Raw genomic sequence first — 22,869 nt, 5'->3', positions numbered from 1 at the left:
CCTTGCAAACTATTTTAATCTCAAGTGATTGTTCAGTTCCCTTTCAAAAGCCCCAAGGTCTATGAAAGGTGGTGGAAACAAAATCAGAGAGTTCCAGATCGAAACCCTTTTGGCCAAGCAACTTTTTTTCCCTCACCACGCCCTTGTTTAATTTAGAGATTTTGTGTGGAAACAGATCCTTTGGCCCACTGACTCTGCGTTGACCAGCGACCAACCCATACGCTAGTTCTATCCTACACACTGTGACGATTTACAGAGGCCAATTAGCTTACAAATTTGCCGTCTTTGGAATGTACGAGGAAACCGGAGCACCCGGAGAAACCCATGCAGTCACAGGAGAACTCATAAAGTCATAAGGGATAGGAGCCGAATTAAGCCATTCGACCCATCAAGTCTACTCTGCCATTCAATCATGGCTGATCTATCTCGCCCTCCTAACCCCATTCTGGGTGTGGAGTTGGACTAATTGGAAGTGGTCTCAGAAAGGAGGATGCTCCTCAAACTGTGGAGCATCCTGGACAATACATCTCACCCCCTCCATGAACCACTGGTCAACCTGAGGAGCATCTTCAGCAACAGACTGGTCCCACCAAGGTACAGCATAGAACGCCACAGGAGATCCTTTTTCCCTGCGGCTATTAAACTGTACAACTCCTCCCATTTTTGTTGTGGGGCAGACTCACTCCCCCACATCCCTTATCCTGGACTTGTGCACTCGCTAACAATTTTATATTTGTGCAATATTTCATACATGCTGTGCAATACTGTAACTGGTCACTTAAATGTCATTATTATTATTATTATTATTATGCAAATGACACTTTCAATGCCTTGTAACTGTATCTTTTGGCAGATCAATTTTCCTCTGGGATATATAGAGCAGTATTGCATCATATCGTATTCTCCTGCCTTCTCCCGATAACCCCTAACATCCGTACAAATCAAGAATCTATCTATCTCTGCTTTCAAAATATCCATTGACTTGGCCTCCACAGCCTCCTATGGCAATGAATTCCACAGACTCGCCACCACTCTTTAGCATCAGTCAGACTTGACAGACTGTGGGCCACCGAGCTTTCGGGATATCTGGGCGGGTTCCTGGTTCCACGGCTGCAGGACCCCAGCAACGCTTTTGCCAGTGACACTGAAGAAACGCTGACATTGGAATCATAAGGGAGAATAAAGATTAGTGCAGCTGGATACTGGATGGATACATTGGGTCTTGTTGTATGAGTCTATGCTTCTAGGTTTCAGGAGCAAGATACATGACGCTGATTGAGACCTGACTGAACTCGTTTCTCTTGTTATGATAATGGTGGGTTTTTTTTAACTCGTATTGTTCTTGCTGTTTCATTTGCAGAAATATCCCCCAAAGAAGGACATTGTTCGAGCTGTCTCACTGCAGACTGGATACTTCATTAAATCTAACGGAGCCAACAGCTGTACCTTGTACTACCTGACTCAAGTGGACCCACGAGGTTAGTTCAGCAACTTTTCAAAACCGTGTAGCCAGATCTCTCCTAAGATTATTGCATTAATCTATTATTGTACTACTAATGCATAGAATACTATGTTAATGCTGATTAGTATAAATTATGATTCAGTCATAACTGCACAATTATTTTATGAAATGGTTGTGAGTCTGTCATGTTCAGCTCTTTAGTTTAGAGATACAGCATGGAAACAGGCCATTCAGCCCATCGAGTCCATGCTCTCCATTGATCACCTGTACACTGGTTCTGTTACCCCACTCACACACAAGAGGCAAATTACAAAGGCTAATTATAACTTACAAGCCCGCAATACCTTCGGGATGTGGGAAGAAACCAGAGCACTGGGAAGAAACCCGCGCGGTCACAGGAGAAGTGTGCAAACTCTTGATTAGTACGGGTGTCGGATTACGGGGAGAAGGCAGGAGAATGGGGTTGAGAGGGAAAGATAAATCAGCCATGATTGAATGGTGTAGACTTGATGAGCTAATTCGGCTCCTATAATCTATGAACTCATGGACCCCACATAGACAGCACCCAAGGCCAGGATCAAATCCAACAGCAGCTCTACCAGGGCTTCCTGTGGAATGGTAATGGAGTCAGTGAAGTCCTCTAGTTTAGATTGTCGCGGGAGCTGAGCAGTCACCCCATCCATTGAACCCAATGCCACACTCTGCTTCTTGGTCATATGACTGTGGGGCAGCCTAGAGACACCACCTCACAAAATTGGGGTCATTCAACTGTATAGGTCATGCCCAAAACCTGGATTTACTTTTTTTTCCTTTAACATGGTTATGTCACAAGGTACGGCACAGTGGAGCAGCAGGTTGAGCTGCTACCTCACAGCACCAGAGACCCATGTTTGATCCTGAACTCAGGTGCTGACTGAGTGGAGTTTGTACATTCTTCATGTAGCAATGTTACAAAATTTTGAGATTTAAAAAATCAAGTCTGTAATTTATCCCATCAGATAAAGCATAACAATAAGTTTAATTTGACACCAAATTCACTTTCATATCTCAAGTATTAAAAAAGTTATGACCATTTTCATACTCGGAAATTAGCATCTTGTTCCCTATTGATTTTCAATGGACATTACAAAAAAGCTGTGATCTTGGATAGTCAAAAGCCCATTTCTTAAGGAAAGATTAACATTTTTAAATAGCCTAAGTGTCCAAAGATTATTCACAAATAATTCACAATATAACATGATTTTTATATCTAATTTACATTAATTTATAGGCCAAATGGAAGGAATTTAGTGTTCAATTGCTGTAAATAAATGCCCGTTTAAATCGGCTTTCTAGTGGGTTCATGTGGAACGCGCTGGTTTAGAACGTTGACATCGCGCTGGATTAGTGCCCTCAAATGCCGAGAAAAATACTGCGGGATATAAAAAGCCCAAAATGAACTACTCGCTATAGATAACTTGATATACAGGGTTATATATATGCCCCATTTAATGTAAAAATAAGGTACATACCTTTAATTGTTTGCTTTATAAAACCCTGGGGCTGCGAGAGGTTGCGGAATGAGACAGTAATTTTAAAACTATTAGAACTATATTATCGAGGCCTATAAAACTAATAATACCTTTTGCGACCGGGTCTTGCAGCGATTTTTCGTTAATGATTTACTAGGCTGAACATGTGCGATTAGAACAGCCTAGTAAAAATCGCGTTTTAAACCCGCCCCCTCCAAACAGCGCCAAAATCGCGGACATGGCTGAGGGCAGATTCCCAATGATGATTCAGGTAGGTTTTGTAACATACCTACTTCATGTGACCCCATGGGTTTCCTCCGGGTGCTCTGGTTTCCTCCTACATCCCAGAGACTTGTATCTATGGATTAAATTAATTAATTGGCCCCAGTGTACAAGGAGCTGATGCGAAAAGTGGGAAAACATAAAACTAGTGTGAACAGGTGATCGATGGTCAGCATTGAGTCGGTGGGCCGAGGGGCCAGTTTCCATGCTGTATCTCTAAATTAAAAAAACTAAACATGAAAGACTCAGAACCATTTTACAAAATGACTGCAGATTTATGGGGCTGAATCATAAATTTATACCTGTCAGCTTCAATATCTTCCATGCATTAATCTTATGCATCGTGAGGATGGTCTGTCTACAACAATGCAATGGTTGTTCACAATCAACTTGTGGGTCATTAACACTGGAAAAGATGTATGGAAGTGAAACTGGGGTGGATAAGGTGGAGAATTTTGAATGTTGCATGTGGAGGTCATTCATGTTTTGCTTGGGGGTTACGGGCTTGAAAAACAGAGCGTAAATCAAAAAGCTCATAAATAAAACACATGCCAGTCACCGCACACGGCTGTGCTGCCAAGGGAAAGAAATTAGAGTAGCATTATAAAGGTCTCCTTCACATTTGTACAATGCTTTATGGATCCTGGCTCTGGATGCTGTCTGTATGGAGATTGTATATTTTCCCTGTGACCGTATGGGTTTTCTCCGGGTGCTCTGGTTTCCTCCCTCATTCCAAAGATGTGAGGGTTTATAAGTTAAATGGCTTCTGTAAATTGTCTCTGGTGTGTAAAACTGGTACTAGTGTATGCGTGATTGTTGGTCGGCGCAGACTCGGTGGGCCGAAGGGCACATTTCCATGCTGTATCTCGAAACTAAACTAAAGCTTTACATGCAAAGCATTATCCTAATTGTCAGATCATTTAAACATTTAACCCATTGTTGCAGGTAGTCGAGTTTTCTTTCCGCTAAGCAAAACTGAACTTACAAGATAACTTTGAAAGCTGACGTGTAAGTTTGACAGGTTTAACTTTGAGCATGATTCTGAAAATAGGAGCACATCAATTAAACTTCGGTAGTAATTAGACAAGTATTATTGTAAAACCACATAAATCAAGCGTATGTAAAACGTGAGCTGCATGTAGGTATCTGGGAATTGTGTTTGTAAGATAAATAAATGAATAAATAAATAAACAATAGGTGCAGGAGTAGGCCATTCGGCCCTTTGAGCCAGTATCACCATTCAATGTGATCATGGCTGATCATCCACAATCAGTACCCCGTTCCTGCCTTCTCCCCATGTCCCCTGACTCTGCAATCTGTAAGAGCCCAATCAAGCTCTCTCTTGAAAGTATCCAGAGAACCTGCTTCCACCGCCATCTGAGGCAGAGAATTCTACAGATTCACAACTCTCTGTGAGAAAAAGTGTTTCCTCATCTCCGTTCTAAATGCCTTACCCCTTATTCTTAAACTGTGGCCCCTGGTTCTGGACTCCCCCAACATTGGGAACATGTTTCCTGCCTCTAGCATGTCCAAACTCTTAATAAATTTATATGTTTCAATAAGATTCCCTCTCATCCTTCTAAATTCCAGAGCGTACAAGCCCAGCCGCTCCATTCTCTCAGCATATGACAGTCCCGCCATCCCGGGAATAACCTTGTAAATCTACGCTGCACTCCCTCAATAGCAAGAATGCCCTTCCTCAAATTAGGGGACCAAAACTGCACACAATACTCCAGGTGTGGTCTCACTAGGGTCCTGTACAACTGCTGATGGGCCAGTATCTAGCAGGTACTCAGTACCTGATGACAAGGGAAGGACTGTGATCTGGGGTATTTTTGTCGCAGTTCTCAAATGATTAGCAGATTATCTTGATTCGCAGGTTTGACCTTAGGTTGATCATCACACCACCAGCCGACATTCCTTACCAAGTATGTCAAAGCCTGATTTGATATGCACCCATCCTGATCTATTACCCAGCCTCTATTTAGAGGACCAAACATCTGTTTTGAAATAATACCTGATGTAATTATATCACACAATAACCATAAGACATAGGAGCAAATTAGGCAATTTAGTGCATCGAATCAACACCGTTTGATCATGGCTGGTCTAGTTTCCCTCACAACCCCACTCTCTTGCCTTCTCTCCATAAACCTTGACACTCTTACTAGTCAAGAACCTATCAATCGCTGTTTTAAAAGTACCCAATAAATAGGCCTTCACAGCCGGCTGTGGCGATAAATTCCAAAGATGCCCCATGGGCCAAAGAAACTCCACATCTCCATTTTCAAGGTATGTTTTTTTAATTGCGGCTCTGCACTCAAGTCCTAGACTCTCCCACTACTGAATACATCCACTCTTGTTGTGGAATTTAAAAAACATACGACTCTTCAGGAACTTCAGTCCTTACTAAAATAAAGATTCCTGCATGGTCCTAAACCATTAACACCTTTATCAGATGAGTTAAATGGACTTTCCTTTTACCAGTCCATCCCGAGCAAGGGAGACATTAACTCCATTAAATGGTCCAAACCTGTGGAAAATGCAAAACATATTACATAGCACCAAATGAGTTGCACAGTAGCTCGGGTATTTCTTCTTTGTTTATTTAACTCATTGGTCATGTTTCTTTAATTGAGAGTTCTCTTGCTGTGTCATCTTTTTATAGCTTCTCAAACACATTTGCATGTTAAAACCATGCATTTCCATTTACAAGGGTTTGCATATGAACTTACAGAAGAATGATGTTAGGATAAAGAGTTGGTGTGCAAACAAGCTTTAAAAAAACTTCAAAAGTTTAATCATTTTTAAAGTGCCATTACTGTACTCTTACTGCAGTTAATGTAGTCCCGTCATACTCATTGCAGATGGGCTTCTAATCTGCAATTGCAGACCTGGTAAAACAAATATTACTGTACTTTGAAGAAGTGCACTGTTGACCCACAAGCCAGTAAACTAAATGCTGATTAATCAAGAACACACTCCATCTCTTACCATCTGTTTGCTTGTGTGCCGGTCTTAACAACTATCACACCCTGGCAACCCTCGAACAGGACAAACAGTGCAGCCATAATTTTCATTAAACAGAAACAATACAGCAAACCTGAATGACTTACCAGGGAGATGCTAGAATAGTTTAATTCTTTATTCATATATTCATTGAGTCATACAACATTGAAACAGCCCCTTCGGCCCAACTTGCTCACGCCGAACAAGATGTCCCATCTACACTAGTCCCACCTGCCAGCGTTTCAGGTTGGGACCCTCCTTCAGACATCATAGTTAGGTGGATGCTCCCACCTGTCTTTTCCAGCTTTCTTCCCCCCCCCCCACCCATTACAATCAGTCTGAAGAAGGGTCCCGACCCGAAACATCATCTGTCCATTCCTTCCACAGATTCAGTCTGTCCCACTGTGTTCCTCCAACACTTTGCGTTGTGCTATATCTTCCATTAGTTATGTAATTTTTAATGTAATTATAAGGCCTTTTTTCTGATTGTGTGTCATTTATAGGAAACTCTTATCGTGAGTCATACAGTGAGATTAAAAATGGAAACATATGCAGTACACCTACTGTTTATCTAATATACACAGCTGATAGCAAACACGCAATCCTATTAATTGTGTCTTTTTCATTTTCTAACTCAAATAAAAAAATATTAATAACAATGAAAAATGGAAGTGCAAATTAAATATTTTTTGATTTGCACAGTGGCACAGCTGGTAGAGCCGCTGTCTCACGGTGCTAGAAACCCAGATTCGATTCTGACCTCGGGTGCTGTCTGTGTGGAGATTTCACATTCTCCGTGTGACCACGTGGGTTTCCTCTCGGTGCTCCGTTTTCCTCCCACATCCCAAAGACGTGAAAGTTTGTAGGTTAATTGCTTTAGTGTATAGGGAGTGGATAAGAAAGTTGGATAGCAAGGAACAAGTGTGAACGAGTGATCGATGGCCGGTGTGGACTCAGTGGCCTGAAGGGCCTGTTTCCATTCTTTGTTTAATTTAGTTTAGAGAAACAGTGCAGAAACAGGCCCTTCGGCCCTCTGAGTCTGTGCCGACCAGTGACCCTCGCACACTAACAAACACTATCATACACTCACAAGGGACAATTTACAATATTACCAAGCCGATTAACCTAAAAATCTGTATGTCTTTGGAGTGTAGGAGCAAACTGGAGCACCTGAAGAAAACCCATGCAGGTCACCGGGAGAACCCACAAACTCGTAGTCAGGATCGAACCCGGGTCTCTGGCACTGTAAGGCTGCAGCTCTAACGCTACACCAGATTTGGCAGGAAGTTAGAATACCATCCGTTCACCAATTACCCTCCTTGGTGGTTAAGGTAGCTGGTTTGGGCAGTGCTCGACAAGACGTGCCATCTAACCCTGCCCTGCCATCACGCTGACAATCACCCCTCCTTATATCATGAGGTACAGATGGAAATTCACTTCTCACTTTCCCCCAACCACTGCTACACTCCCTAAATCTGGTGGGCTGCAGTTAGAAATACAATATTTTTATATTTATGAACACTTTTTGTCCATTAAAGTTTGCCTGTTTTCCTCCTTTACTTCTACTTAGATGCTTCCTTGGCAATTGCTTTATCTACCTTGCATCCCAATCTCCCAGCTCCCATAACCCCATTGAGATTGTGTGCCAGAATCTGTTATCTATCTGTAGAAACTAGGAACTGCAGATGTTGGTTCACAAAGAAGGACACAAAGTGCTGGAGTAACTCAACAGGTCAGGCAGCATCTCTGGAGAATATGGATGGGTGGCGTTTCAGGTCATTAACTCAACAGGTCAGGCAGAAGGTACACAAAAATGCTGGAGAAACTCAGTGGGTGCAGCAGCATCTATGGAGCGAAGGAAATAGGTAACGTTTCGGGCCGAAACCCTTCTTCAGACTGATAGGGGTTGGCGGGGAGAAGGAAGGAAAAAGGAGGAGGAGGAGCCCGAGGGCTGGGGGATGGGAGGAGACAGCACGAGGGCTAAGGAAGGGGAGGAGACAGCAAGGGTTAACAAAATTGGGAGAATTCAATGTTCATGCCCGCTGGATGCAGGCTCCCCAAACGGAATATGAAGTGCTGTTCCTCCAATTTCTGGTGTTGCTCACTATGGCAATGGAGGAGACCCAGGACAGAGAGGTCGGATAGGGAATGGGAGGGGGAGTTGAAGTGCTGAGCCACCGGGAGGTCAGGTAGGTTCTTGCGGACCGAGCAGAGGTGTTCGGCGAAACGATCGCCCAACCTCCGCTTAGTCTCACCGATGTAGATCAGCTGACACCTAGAGCAGGCAGAATCCTTGAGAACATGTATAGGCAACATTTCAGATCGAGACCCTTCTTGAAACATTGCCTGTACTTGTCCCCCAAGGATTCTGCCTGACCCGTTGAGTTACTCCAGCACTGTGTGCTTCTTGGTTATCTATTTGCTTACCTCCAGGTGGAGCTACAAGCGTTTTTGCTCACAAGGTGAATGTCCAGATGTGATGCACATTTGGAACTGACTTAATTGAGCTGAATTCAGTTAATTAAAGTTTTAAAGGTACAACGTGGGAGCAGGCCATTCGGCCCACCCAATCCACACCAACTGTGGACCACCCGTTCACACTAGTTCTGTGGTATCCCACTTTCTCATCCACTACCTACACATTAGAGGCAATTTTACAGAGGCAAATTAACGGACACACCCACATGTATTTAGAATGTGGGAGGAAACCAGAGCACCTGGAGGAAACCACATGGTCATATGGAGAATGTGCAAACTCTACACAGTCAGCACCTGAGGTCAGGATTACACCGGGTTCTCCAGCAGTATAAGGCAGCAGCTGTTCAGTTGGTGCTACTGTGCCACTGGCCTTGTGACTGATCATCATGAGGCATTGATAATTGTGCACAAGAAATAGAGGTCCAATTGAGGTCTAGATAATTATGAGGGTCTTGGATAGAGGGTTGGGTGTCTTTATATTGGCATAGTTGGCAATAACTGAGGGGATATATGTTGATGTTAAGGATGCAAGGAACTGTAGATGCAGGAATCTTGAGCAAAGCACAACGTAACTCAGCGAGACAGGCAGCATATGTGGAAAGAGTGGATTGTGACGTTTTGGGTCGGGGCCTTTCTTCAGAATAATTTAAATCAACTTCAGACTTAAGTTAGTTCATAGAAGGAGATGGCCAAAAAGAATGTCATCCAAAGATGAGTATGGAAGTGGAATAGACCGTGAGAGGGGAAATGGAGACGGTGACATTTAACACGTTTAGAAAGTTCTGTGGGAGGACCTAGAAGAACTCAGCGGGTCGGGCAGCATGTGGGGAGGGAATGGATTGGCAATGTTCTAGGCCAGGACCATTCTTTGGACTGATGGAAAGAGGGAGGGGGTGGAAGCTGGAGAGGGGAGGTAGTGGTGGGACAAAGCCTGCCATGTGAGAAATTGAAGTGATGCCAACCGACAGCTATGGACCAAGAGCTGAGAAGTGGAATTAACTAAAATTGTCCATCTTATATGGTCTCTTAGGATTGAGGCCAAATGATGTCCAATCCGACATTAAGGAATCTGAGGTGACAGATAAAGTGTGGAAACAGGCCCTTTAGCCCACTATATCCGCACTGACCAGTGATCATCGCGTACACTAGAACTACCGTACACACTGGAGAAAATTTACAGAATCTAATTAACCTACAAACCTGTACATCTTTGGAGTGTGGGACGAATCCGGAGCACCCAGTGAAAACCCACGCGGTCACAGGGAGAACGTACAAGCTCTGTACAGACGGCATCAGTCGTTAGGATCATACCCAGGTTTCTGGCATTTTAAGGTTGCAACTCTACCTTTTCTGCCACTGCGCCGTCCTAAGTCTGTCCTGTCCACGAAACTTGCTCTCTTTTACCACCTCATGGGCAACCTTTAGAAAGGAGATGATGAGGAATTTATTTAGTCGGAGGGTGGTGAATCTATACAATTCATTGCCACAGACGACTGTGGAGGCCAAGTCATTGGATATTTTGAAGATGGAGATTGACAGATTTTTGATCCGCATGATGAGTGGGGAGAAGGTAGGAGAATGGGGTTGAGAGGTAAATATATGTAGGAAAGAACTGCAGATGCTTGTTTAAATCGAAGGTAGACATAAAATGCTGGAGTAATTCAGCGGGCCAGGCAGCATCTCTGGAGGGAAGGAATGGTGACATTTCGGGTCGAGACCTTTCTTCAGAGGTAAAGATAGATCAGCCAGGATTGAATGGCGGAGTAGACTCAATGGTGAAATGGCCTAATGATGCTCCTGACATGAACTCATGAACATATATTACTCCCAACGTCTCATCTGCCTTGTTTCTGGCTTCAGATCCACTCCCCTGTCAACCTAACTTGCATGCTGTGCAGGCAAATCAAACATAAGTACATTAAGTATTATAAGTAGTGCAAGAGAGAAAGACAATGCAGAACACAATGTTACAGCTACCGGGAAGTGTATATAAATAAAAGTGCAAAGGCCACAATGAGGTAGATTGGGAGATTGAGAATAAATTCTTAGCATATGGTATTCATCCTTAGCATATAATATTAATTGTTAGCATATTATATTTCTGTCTCAATTATCCTTCACTGTACAATCCAGCCTAACGAATGAGCACAGGGCAGAGGGAACAGGAGACACTCCCCATCAAAGGAGTTGGAGAGTGTAGAAACAAGGAACTTCAGATGCTGGAACACAAAAAAAGACACAAAAGTGCTGGAGTAACTCAGCAGGTTAGATGTTGGATAGACGACTTTTCAAGTTGGGACCCTTCTTCAGACCTGACCCCAAAACATACCCGATCCAAGTTCGAAGCTAAGTTATTCCATTACATGTGCAAGATTTTAGCATCTGCACTTTCTTGTGTCTGCTTGCTGCTATATTAGTAGAAATGCCTTGGACCGAATGGCCTTTTCATATTCACAACTTGTATTCTGGTTTATGACATTGCATGGGGTACTACAAACCAGGCAGGAATCTCGGCTTCATCAACATCTCTGGAGAACATGGATAGGCAATGTTTCGGATCGGGACCCTTCTTCAACCTGATTGCGGTGGGGGGAAAGAAAGCTGTAAGAGAGATTGGGGCAGTAGAAAGTCTGGCAAGTGATAGGTGGATACAGGTGAGGTTTTGGCAGATGGTTGGACAAAAGACAGAAATGAAAAGACAGAAAGCATAAGATAAGGATAGAAGAAGTGTGGTTGTGGATCCAGAGGAAGGAATATACGTGGACGGGGACAGAGGGAAGGGGAAAAGGAGAAATGGGTGCATATCCATGTGAGGTACAGGGAAGGGTTGGGGAATAGGGGGACTTGCTAGGCTGATCTCTCCTCTTTGTGGAAGAAGAAGGTAGCGAGTTTTACAGAACACCTGGCCAGCAATCTGCATCAACCATATACCAGCCAAAAATAGATTAATTGGTCTTTCATCTTTTTTTTTAATGGAAACTTGGCATTCTGCCAGTTGTTGGTGCTGCTCTGCATAACTGCTGTTGCTTTTTCAAAGCGATTCATTGTTCATGCTGTGAACAAAGCACCAAGCACTGCAGAACTTTTCCATTGGAGTATTTCTCCTGTGGCTTAATAAATATCAAAGTAAAGGTTTCAGTTATACAGTTAATGATCTTTGGCCTGGTATCGGTTTCTCCAAAACTTTCAATTTATAAGGTTGAGTCTGCTTTGTTAAATTGAAACTTAATAGGCAGAAAGCTTAGGTAGAACAGTACGGACTGGAATAGACCCTTTGGCACACATTGTTTGTGCAAAACATGATGACTAGTTAAACTGAGTTAATCTGCCTGATCACGTTCCATATCCCTCTATTCCCTGCATTTCAATGTGCCTATCTAAAAGCCTCTTAAATATCACTATTGTATCTGCCTCCACCTTCACACCTGGCAGTGCATTCCTGGCCCCCACCACTCTGTATAAAATACAGGCCTTGCATACCTCCATTAAACATTCCCCCTCACATCTGCATTAAACCTCCCCCCTTATAGCCATGCCCTTATAGACAATAGGGCATTAGGATGGAGAGTGACATTGTTAATCTAGAAACAATGGTTCTGAACTTAAAGAAAGGTACCTTTGAGGGTATGAGACGTGAATTGGCCAAGATTGACTGGCAATTAATTCTAAAAGGGTTGACGGTGGATATGCAATGGAAGACATTTAAAGACTGCATGGATGAACTACAAAAATTGTTCATCCCAGTTTGGCAAAAGAATAAATCAGGGAAGGTAGTACATCCGTGGATAACAAGGGAAATCAGAGATAGTATCAAAGCGAAGGATAATGCGTACAAATTAGCCAGAAAAAGCAGCATACCGGAGGACTAGGAGAAATTCAGAGACCAGCAGAGGAGGACAAAGGGCTTAATTAGAAAAGGAAAAAATAGATTATGAAAGAAAACTGGCAGGGAACATAAAAACTGACTGCAAAAGTTTTTATAGATATGTGAAAAGAAAGAGATTAGTTAAAACAAATGTAGGTCCCTTGCAGTCAGAAACAGGTGAGTTGATCATGGGGAACAAGGATATGGCGGACCAATTGAATAACTACTTTGGTTCCGTCTTCACTAAGGAAGACATAAATAATCTGCCGGAAATAGCAGGGGACCGCGGGTCAAAGGAGTTGGAGGAATTGAGTGAAATTCAGGTTAGCCGGGAAGTGGTGTTGGGTAAATTGAATGGATTAAAGGCCGATAAATCCCCAGGGCCAGATAGGCTGCATCCCAGAGTACTTAAGGAAGTAGCTCCAGAAATAGTGGATGCATTAGTAATAATCTTTCAAAACTCTTTAGATTCTGGAGTAGTTCCTGAGGATTGGCGAGTAGCAAATGTAACCCCACTTTTTAAGAAGGGAGGGAGAGAGAAAACGGGGAATTACAAACCAGTTAGTCTAACATCGGTAGTGGGGAAACTGCTAGAGTCAGTTACTAAAGATGGGATAGCAGCACATTTGGAAAGTGGTGAAATCATTGGACAAAGTCAGCATGGATTTACAAAAGGTAAATCACGTCTGACGAATCTTATAGAATTTTTCGAGGATGTAACTAGTAGCGTGGATAGGGGAGAACCAGTGGATGTGGTGTATCTGAACTTCCAGAAGGCTTTCGACAAGGTCCCACATAAGAGATTAGTATACAAACTTAAAGTACACGGCATTGGGGGTTCAGTATTGCTGTGGATAGAGAACTGGCTGGCAAACAGGAAGCAAAGAGTAGGAGTAAACGGGTCCTTTTCACAATGGCAGGCAGTGACTAGTGGGGTACCGCAAGGCTCAGTGCTGGGACCCCAGCTATTTACAATATAAATTAATGATCTGGATGAGGGAATTGAAGGCAATATCTCCAAGTTTGCGGATGACACTAAGCTGGGGGGCAGTGATAGCTGTGAGGAGGATGCTAGGAGACTGCAAGGTGACTTGGATAGGCTGGGTGGGTGGGCAAATGTTTGGCAGTATAATGTGGATAAATGTGCGGTTATCCATTTTGGTGGCAAAAACAGGAAAGCAGACTATTATCTAAATGGTGGCCAACTAGGAAAAGGGGGAGATGCAGCGAGACCTGGGTGTCATGGTACACCAGTCATTGAAAGTAGGCATGCAGGTGCAGCAGGCAGTGAAGAAAACGAATGGTATGTTAGCTTTCATAGCAAAACGATTTGAGTATAGGAGCAGGGAGGTTCTACTGCAGTTGTACAGGGTCTTGGTGAGACCACACCTGGAGTATTGCGTACAGTTTTGGTCTCCAAATCTGAGGAAGAACATTATTGCCATAGAGGGAGTGCAGATAAGGTTCACCAGACTGATTCCTGGGATGTCAGGACTGTCTTATGAAGAAAGACTGGATGACTTGGTTTATACTCTCTAGAATTTAGGAGATTGAGAGGGGATCTTATAGAAACTTACAAAATTCTTAAGGGGTTGGACAGGCTAGATGCAGGAAGATTGCTCCCGATGTTGGGTAAGTCCAGGACAAGGGGTCACAGTTTAAGGATAAGGGAGAAATCCTTTAAAACCGAGATGAGAAGAACTTTTTTCACACAGAGAGTGGTGAATCTCTGGAACTCTCTGTCACAGAGGGTAGTTGAGGCCAGCTCATTGGCTATATTTAAGAGGGAGTTAGATGTGGCCCTTGTGGCTAAGGGGATCAGAGGGTATGGAGAGAAGGCAGGTACGGGATACTGAGTTGGATGATCAGCCATGATCATATTGAATGGCGGTGCAGGCTCGAAGGTCCGAATGGCCTACTCCTGCACCTAATTTCTATGTTTCTATGTAATAGACAATAGGTGCAGGAGTAGGCCATCTGGTCCTTCAAGCCAGCAACACCATTCACTGTGATCATGGCTGATCATCCACAATCAGTACAATTGAGTGTTGGACATTTCTACTCTGGGAAAAAGGGTTTGACTGTCAACCCAATTTATGCCTCTCATTATTTTATACACTTCTATCAAATCTCCCCTCAACCTGTGATATTCTAGAATAAACAATCCAAGTCCTCAACTTTGTCCAGGGACCCCGGTATTTCTTCCAGATGAGGCAGAGCTCCTCCAACCTCATCTACTGTATCTGCTGTTCTAGGTATGGACTCCCATATATCGGAGACACCATGCGCAGACGGGGCGATTGTTTCGCTGAACACTTTCGCTCAGTCCGCCTCAGTCTATGCAATCTCCCAGTGTCCAAACAATTTAACTCCCCCTTTACATTTCCGTACTGACCTTTCTGACCTGGGTCTCTTCCATTGTCAGAGTGAGGCCAAATACAAATTCGAGGAACAGCACCTCAATATGAATATTGATTTATATAATTTCAAGTAACCTTTTCATTCCCTTTCTCTCCATCCCTCCCCCACCCTAATCATCGAACTAGTTTCACTGTTATCCTGCTTAATTTCACTGCTTATATCGACTCGTTATCACCTTCTCCACAGCCAACAATGGACAATTGTGGGCTCCACCTTTCCTTCATCATCGTTGCCGGCTTTGATTTATTTTCATCCTTTTCATCCATTTGTTCTTTGTACCTTTTCATTTCTCTGGTTCCCCGCTCCCTGACTCTCAGTGTGAAGAAGGGTCTCGACCCGACACGTCACCTATTCTTTTTCTCCAGTGATGCTGCCTGAACTGCTGAGTTACTCAAGCATTTAAGTCTAACTTCAAGGTGTATCCAACCTCTCCCTGCAGTTGAAACCTTCCAATACATTCACTAAGTGCAACAGTGTGGAGGTTGTAATACAATTATTTCACCCATCAAGCCTGTTGCCCACGTTAATGTACATGATGAGGATTCACTTTATGGACATAATCCACATTCCCCAGTTAACTGCTTCTTTTAACTGCAGGATTTAGAAACATAGAAACATAGAAAATAGGTGCAGGAGTAGGCCATTTGGCCCTTCGAGCCTGCACCGCCATTCAATATGATCATGGCTGATCATCCAACTCAGTATCCTGTACCTGCCTTCTCTCCATACCCTCTGATCCCTTTAGCCACAAGGCCCACATCTAACTCCCTCTTAAATATAGCCAATGTACTGGCCTCAACTACCTTCTGCAGCAGAGAATTCCAGAGATTCACCACTCTCTGTGTGAAAAAAGCTTTCCTCATCTCGGTCCTAAAAGATTTCCCCCTTATCCTTAAACTGTGACCCCTTGTCTTGGACTTCCCCAACATCGGGAACAATCTTCCTGCATCTAACCTGTCCAACCCCTTAAGAATTTTGTAAGTTTCTATAAGATCCCCCCTCAATCTTCTAAATTCTAGCGAGTACAAACCGAGTCTATCCAGTCTTTCTTCATATGAAAGTCCTGACATCCCAGGAATCAGTCTGGTGAACCTTCTCTGTACTCCCTCTATGGCAAGAATGTCTTTACTTGCTTTATCTTGCTTTACTGGAAGAAGTTGAAATATTTGTAGTGAGATATTTCCTCCCCTGTTTAAACAGACTCTGTCTTCGCTCGTAAATTGGCTTTCAATGGTACTTTATTGTCACATGTACCTAGGTAAAGTGAAATTCATTTTTGCATACAGTTCAGTAAAAATCTTACTCTACCCAAGACCAGTCACACTTACGTACAAGGGTGTAGGAATAGTAGATTACAGAGACAATACACAAAAAACGCCACATGAGGCAAGTACAGTGGCGCAGCGGAAGAGTGCTGCCTTACGGCGCCAGAGACCCGGGTTTGATCCTGATTATGAGTGCTGTCTGTATGCAGTTTTCACGTTCTCCCTTTGACCACATGGGTTTTCTCTAATTGCTCTGATTTTCTCCCACACTCCAAGGACATACAGGTTTGTAGGTTAATTGGCTTCAGTAAAGTTGTAAATTGTCCCAGGTGTGTTGGGTAGTGCTAGTGTACGGGGTGATTGCTGGTCAGAGGAGACTCGGTGGGCCAAAAGGCCTGCAGACACGCTGCTTCTCTAATCTAAACTAAATTTTCAGCACCACTTTCTATGATTGATGTCCAATGTTGTTAAAAATGTGTAGAGTCTTACCGTGACCGTAAAAGTCCGTTGCCCTGGTGGTAACACGGGGTGGGAGTTGCAGGGTCGGCCTGGCCAGGCGTTGTTGTTGTACAGTGAACTGTTGCCCACTCTATAATATATTCAATCACAAGGAACTGCAGATGTTGGAATCTTGGAACAAAGAACAAGGTGCTGGAGGAAATTGTTGTGTCAGGCAACATTTGTTGCGGAAATTGACAGATGACATTTTGGGTTGGGATCCTTCAGAGTTCCTCCAGCACTATGTCTTTTCTTGTTGTATATCAATCCTATCTTCAATTTATCAGCAGAAATAATGATGTCACTGACCATGTGTCAGTCATATACCCAATCCCAACTGCAATGCCTTGACCACACAGTGGCATGGTGGTGCAGAGGTAAAGTTGTTGCCTTACAGCACCAGGGATCCCGGGTTCAATCCTGACTACCGGTGCTGTCTGTATGGAGTTTATATGTTCTACCCGTGACCGTATGGGTTTTCTCCGGGTGCTCCGTTTTCCTCCCACACTTCGAAAACATACAGGTTTGTAGGTTATTGGCTTTGGTAAAAATTGTAAATTGTCCCCAGTGTGTAGGATAGCGCTAGTGTCCACGGATCGATGGTCGGCTTGGATTTGGGTGTGCAGAAGGAACTTTTTGCACGTAGTATCTCTAAACTAAACTAAAAACACATTGTTCTCAGTGGATTCACTGTTATTTGCCCACCAGGCAGTTTTAGTTTTAGTAATGCAGCATGGAAACTGTCCCTTTGGCCAAGGGAGTCTGTGCTGACCACGATCACCTACACACTAGGGGCAATTTACAGAAGCCAATTAACCTACAAGCCCTCATATCTTTAAGGGCCTGTCCCACTTTCACAACTTAATTCACGACCTTTTTTACTCGTGGACATTTTTCATCATGTTGAAACCCCCCCCCCCCCCCCGACCTACTTGTTGCCACGAGTACCCACGACTAGCATCAAGACCTCCCACGACCTACTTACGACCTCGTGATGACCATGCTGCGAGTATGAGTCAAGGGCAAACTCGGCAGAGGTCGTGAATTAGGTGGTGAAAGTGGGACAGGCCCTTTAGAATGTGGAAGGAAAGCAGAGCACCCAGGTGAAAACCCATGTGCTCACAGGGAGAACATGCAAACTCCGCAGACAGCAACCAAAGTCAGGATCGAACCCGGGTCTCTGGCGCTGTAAGGCAGCAACTCTACCGCTGCGCCACTCAACCAACCAATTATACAATCTACCAAAGGAGTGAAGCGCCCTTTGATTACGTATCGTTTAAATCCACCTGACTGAGAGACATTCAAAATTAGAAAACTGACTGCCAAGTTTCAAACCTTTTAATGCAATGTTTGTAAGGCAAACCATTGCCTCCCACATTTTGTTTTGCAGTCTCCTCGCAAAGAAAAGTCTAGTCCTGGGACATTGTCTGTCCATTTCCCTTTAAAGATGATGCCTGACCCACTATTTTTCCAGCAGTTTGTTTTTTGAAACATGATTGTTAATCCAGACAAAACAACAGGTTTGTTAATCCAGACAACCTTCATCTTGTTGAATCACTAGTAGAGAAACACAGAACTGTCCTTTTCCCACACAATTCTCATATGTCAGTGGATACATTTTTAAAACTGACTAACCAACATCAAAATGCTGGAATGACTCAGCTGGTCAGTCAGCAGCCCTGGAAAATAGTTGACATTTCAAGTTGAAATCCTTGGTACTGACCCAATACTTCACCTATCCATGTTCTCCAGAGATTCTGCCTGATCCGCTGAGTTACTACAGCAATTTGTGTCTTTTTTTCGGGAACCAGCATCAGCAGTTCCATGCTTCTACATGTGCAGTTCCTTGTTTCTACTGAGCAATATCAGAACTGATATCAAACACACCACTTCCTCCAGAGATCCAAGGAGAGCTAGCTGACTGGATAGAGAATTGGCTTCATGGAAGGAAACAGAAGGTGATGGCTGGAAGGTTACACAGAAAAGCTGGAAAAACTCAGCGGGTGCAGCAGCATCTATGGAGCGAAGGAAATAGGCAACGTTTCGGGCCGAAACCCTTCTTCAGACTGATCAGGGGTTTGGGGTTTTTTTTTTCGGCCGAGAGGTCTGTGAGTAGTGATGTACCTCAGGGAATGGTGTTGGGCACATTGCTGTTGGTGATTTATGTCAGCAATTTGGATGAGAATGTACAGGCATGATTAGTAAGTTTGCAGATGACACAAAAATGAATGGTATTGTAGATGTCAATGGTACACAAAAAAGCTGGAGAAACTCAGCGGGTGCAGCAGCATCTATGGAGCGAAGGAAATAGGCAACGTTTCGGGCCGAAACCCTTCTTCAGATGTATTGTAGATGTCAATGATGGCTGACAGAAATTACATCAGACTCTTGATCAGCTGGTCAAGTGGGCTGAGCAATGGTTAATGGAATTTCATGCAGATAAGTGCGAGGTGTTACATTTATGGAAGTCAAAGCAGGGCAGGAATTTCACAGAGAATGGCAGGGTTCTGGGGAGTGTTATAGAGCAGAAATAGAAACAGAGTTACCATTTCAGGGTCAAGACTTACTGAGTGTTTCCTTTATTGTTTAATAATCTGTTGTGTTCTTTTCTCTTTCAGATAGATGGATTATTTTCATATTTCTACTTTATGCCCACAACTAAATCAAAGCGCAGGGAAGGCGTACAGCTTTTAATTACATTTTCCAAATTATTGCTTTTCTAATTCAATCTTCCACAATTATTTTATCAGCAAGTTAATTTCATTTCGGACACGAGCATGTGGAACGTATTTGAGATTGCTGCTGTGAATTGTCACTGGATGATTACATTCACCATCTTGTTTCTACTAAATGGTGCTCTATGTTTTTCAGGGTCATTACCAAAATGGGTTGTGAATAGAGTTTCACAGTTTGTAGCTCCCAAGGTAAGTAATGTATCTATTTTAAACTTGCGGTATACTTTATGGTGATTCCTTCTGTTGAACTGATCTGGAGACACTGTGAAATTCAACAAGATGAAACCAGTATTCTTTTCCAAAATAACAAAAGGATAAATGTAATGACAAGGAGCAGCAGATCCTGGTATATATCATAGACAGACACAAAGTGCTGGAGTAACTCAGCGGGTTAAGCAGCATTCTTGGAGAATACAAAATGCGAGCGTCACTCAGCGGGTTAGGCAGCAGACAACTTCAGGGATGCTGCCTCAACCGCTGAGTTACTCCAGTATTTTGTGTCTATATTTAACAAAGGGATAATTTGTGTTCTCGAGAGATGTTGTGTTACCCGCTGAGTTACTCCAGAATTTTGTGTCTCACTTTAACAAAAGGATAACCCATGTTCTCTGGAGATGTAATCTGATGTGCTGAATTACCCCAGCACTTTGTGTCTTTTTTGGTCAACCATCATCTGCAGTTCCGAGTGTCTGTTACAAAAGGAGGCTTTGTTTTGCCTCAATGTCACCATCTGCAGAACAGAACCATTTATTACATCACTATTCATTTTGAGCTGCTGCTTTTAAATGTTTTTAAATGCAAAAGATTCAGATCAGGAAACAGCAACTTTCAATCATAAACCACCTATGGTTGTTTTAGTTTAGTTTAGAAATACAGCGCAGAAACAGGCCCTTCAGAAACAGTCCGCACCGACCAGCAATCCCTGCACATTAACATTATCCTACGCACACTGAAAATTTTTTGCATTTATACCAAGCCAATGAACCTACAAACCTGTACATCTTTGGAGGTGGGAGGAAACCAAAGATCACTGAGAAAACCCACGCGGTCATGGGGAGAATGTATAAACTCCCTAGACAGCACCCATAATCGGGATTGAATCCAGATCTCTACCACTTGCCTTGGTACCTGCTTCAATAAGGTGAGACTGGACCACTGTGGTGCAGCTGGTAGAATTGCTGCCTCACAGTGCCAGAGACCTGGGTTCCATTCCAACCTTGGGTGCTATCTGTGTGGAGTTTGCCCATTCTCCCTGTGACTGCGTAGATTTCTTCCATGTAGTCTGATTGCCTCCCACATTGCAGGGACGTGTGGGTTGGTAGGTTATTTGGCCTTTTTAAGTTATCCCGACTGCGTACGGTGTGGGTGATAAAATGGGATGACATAGAATTAGTGTGAATGGGTGATCGTTGGTTGGCATGACTCAGCAGGCCGAAGAGCCTGTTTCATTGCTGCATATTTCAATCAATCAATTATAAGCTGGATCGATGCTGTTACTTGTTGTCCCAAACCAAACCCAGTAACAAATTATGTTTAGTTTATTGTCACTTTTACTAAGATACCATGAAAAGCTTTTTTGTTGTGTGCTATTCAGTTAGCGGTAAGACTACACATGATTACAATCGAGCCATCCACAGTGGAAAGATACAAAGTTAAAGGGAATAACATTCAGTTCAAGATAAAGTCCAGTAAGGTCCGATTAAAGGTAGTTCAAGTGTCTCCAATGAGGTAGAGAGTAGCTCAGAACCGCTCTCTATTTGTTGATAGCATGGTTCAGCTGCCTGATGACAGTTGGGAAGGATTTTCCCCAGAATCTGGAGGGATGTGTTTTCTTCAGTACCTCTTGCCTGATGGGAAAGGGGAGATGAGGGAGTGATCAGGATGAGATTTGTCCTTGTTTATGCTGACCTTGCTGAGGCAGCATGAAGTGTATATGGAGTCAATGGAAGGGAGGTTGGTCCGTGTGATGAAATTGAGTAAAATTGCAGGTTTAATTACTTCTTAATTACAGGAAATGTATTTTTACTGGAGGGAGATCATTTAGCAAATCAATGTTTATAATCTTAGAACTCAGTCATTTAATGACCAAATCAGCAAATTCTACAAAAACATATTAAATATCTCTACTTCAAACACCTAGACACTCATCTCTGGTCAGTCGCATTATATATTGTGTCACAAGTTCAGTTCTGTTGAAGGAGAGATGGGAAGAATAGCCAATTAAATTTATTGCTGGAGGTATGTTACTGGGGTGGCATAGTGGCGCAGCGGTAGAGTTGCTGCCCTACAGTGTCAAAGATCCGATTCGACCCTGACTACGGGTGCTGTCTGTATGGAGTTTGTGCATTCTCCCTGTAACCGTGTGGGTTTTCATTGGGTGCTCCAGTTTCCTCCTACACACCAAAGACGTGCAAGTCTGTCGGTTAATTGGCTTCTCTCAATTGTAAATTGTCCCCAGTGTGTAGGACACTGCTAGAGTATGGGATGATCTCTGGTTAGCGTGGACTTGGTGGGCCGAAGGGCCTGGTTCCATGCTGTATCTCTAAAGTCCAAAGTAAAGTTCAATTTCCGTCTAAAGAAAATGGTCAACCATGCGTTAAAGTTTTGTCTCTGTGTCATTTAGGCCATGAAACGGATTTACAAAGCATGTTTGAAGTATCCTGAATGGAAGCAAAAACACAACCCACATTTCAAGCCCTGGGTCTACCCGGAGCAGAACACCCTACCCAACGTCAGCCTGTCAGACCTATCGCTGCAGCACGCATCCTCATTGGAGAACATCGACGAGAGCGGTCTATCAGAGGAGAAAGTTCATATCAGCGACGAGGAAGATAGCTACTCCAAGGAATCATAACGGACACGGAAGCGTGTGGGAAATAGAGGAATGATAATGTACACATGGGGTTTAATGACTCAGCATCCCTTTCACACACCTTGACGAAATCTGTAGGAAGTAGCAATTCAGTTTCACTAAATGGCATAATCCAAAGAAATAAGAGCAGGAGTAGGTCATTCAACCCTTGAGCCGTCCCTGCCGTTCAATAAGATCACCCATCAGTTCAAATTCCTTCATCACCAGTATCTGTAAACAGTTTTCAGTGTCTTTCTTTTCTTAAATTGTAACATTGTTTTCAGGACACTTGATGCTAAACTGGTTCATAGCGGTGGTGATTGGAAAGGGCAATGCTCACCTGAGTTTGCTCTGGTGTCTCTTTGACAATGTGGATGGATTAGCAAGAGTGGACAGATTAGCGTGTGCTTTTGCTATGTTTCCATGCTTGACTTTTTAATTCCATTCACCAAAATAGACACCATGTGATGTGTGATGTTACCCTACACCCCC

At 43.3% G+C, this 22,869-nt stretch overlaps 1 protein-coding gene across 1 annotated transcript in view; it reads left to right on the top strand.

Moving 5' to 3' along the window:
* stard15 (StAR-related lipid transfer (START) domain containing 15) overlaps positions 1 to 22,866 on the top strand; it is a 102,263-nt gene extending 79,397 nt beyond the window's left edge. Inside the window, exons 5-7 of the mRNA XM_055642729.1 lie at positions 1,361 to 1,478; positions 19,663 to 19,715; positions 22,150 to 22,866. Of these exons, the coding sequence (XP_055498704.1) occupies positions 1,361 to 1,478; positions 19,663 to 19,715; positions 22,150 to 22,380 (402 nt within the window). The 3' untranslated portion in view covers positions 22,381 to 22,866. The remainder of the gene's footprint in view (positions 1 to 1,360; positions 1,479 to 19,662; positions 19,716 to 22,149) is intronic.
* The last annotated feature ends 3 nt before the right edge of the window (positions 22,867 to 22,869 follow it).

Source organism: Leucoraja erinacea, chromosome 11, assembly GCF_028641065.1.
Source record: "Leucoraja erinacea ecotype New England chromosome 11, Leri_hhj_1, whole genome shotgun sequence".
In the NCBI taxonomy this organism is placed as follows: Eukaryota; Metazoa; Chordata; class Chondrichthyes; order Rajiformes; family Rajidae; genus Leucoraja; species Leucoraja erinaceus.
This window is presented reverse-complemented; position numbering and strand designations above follow the sequence as displayed.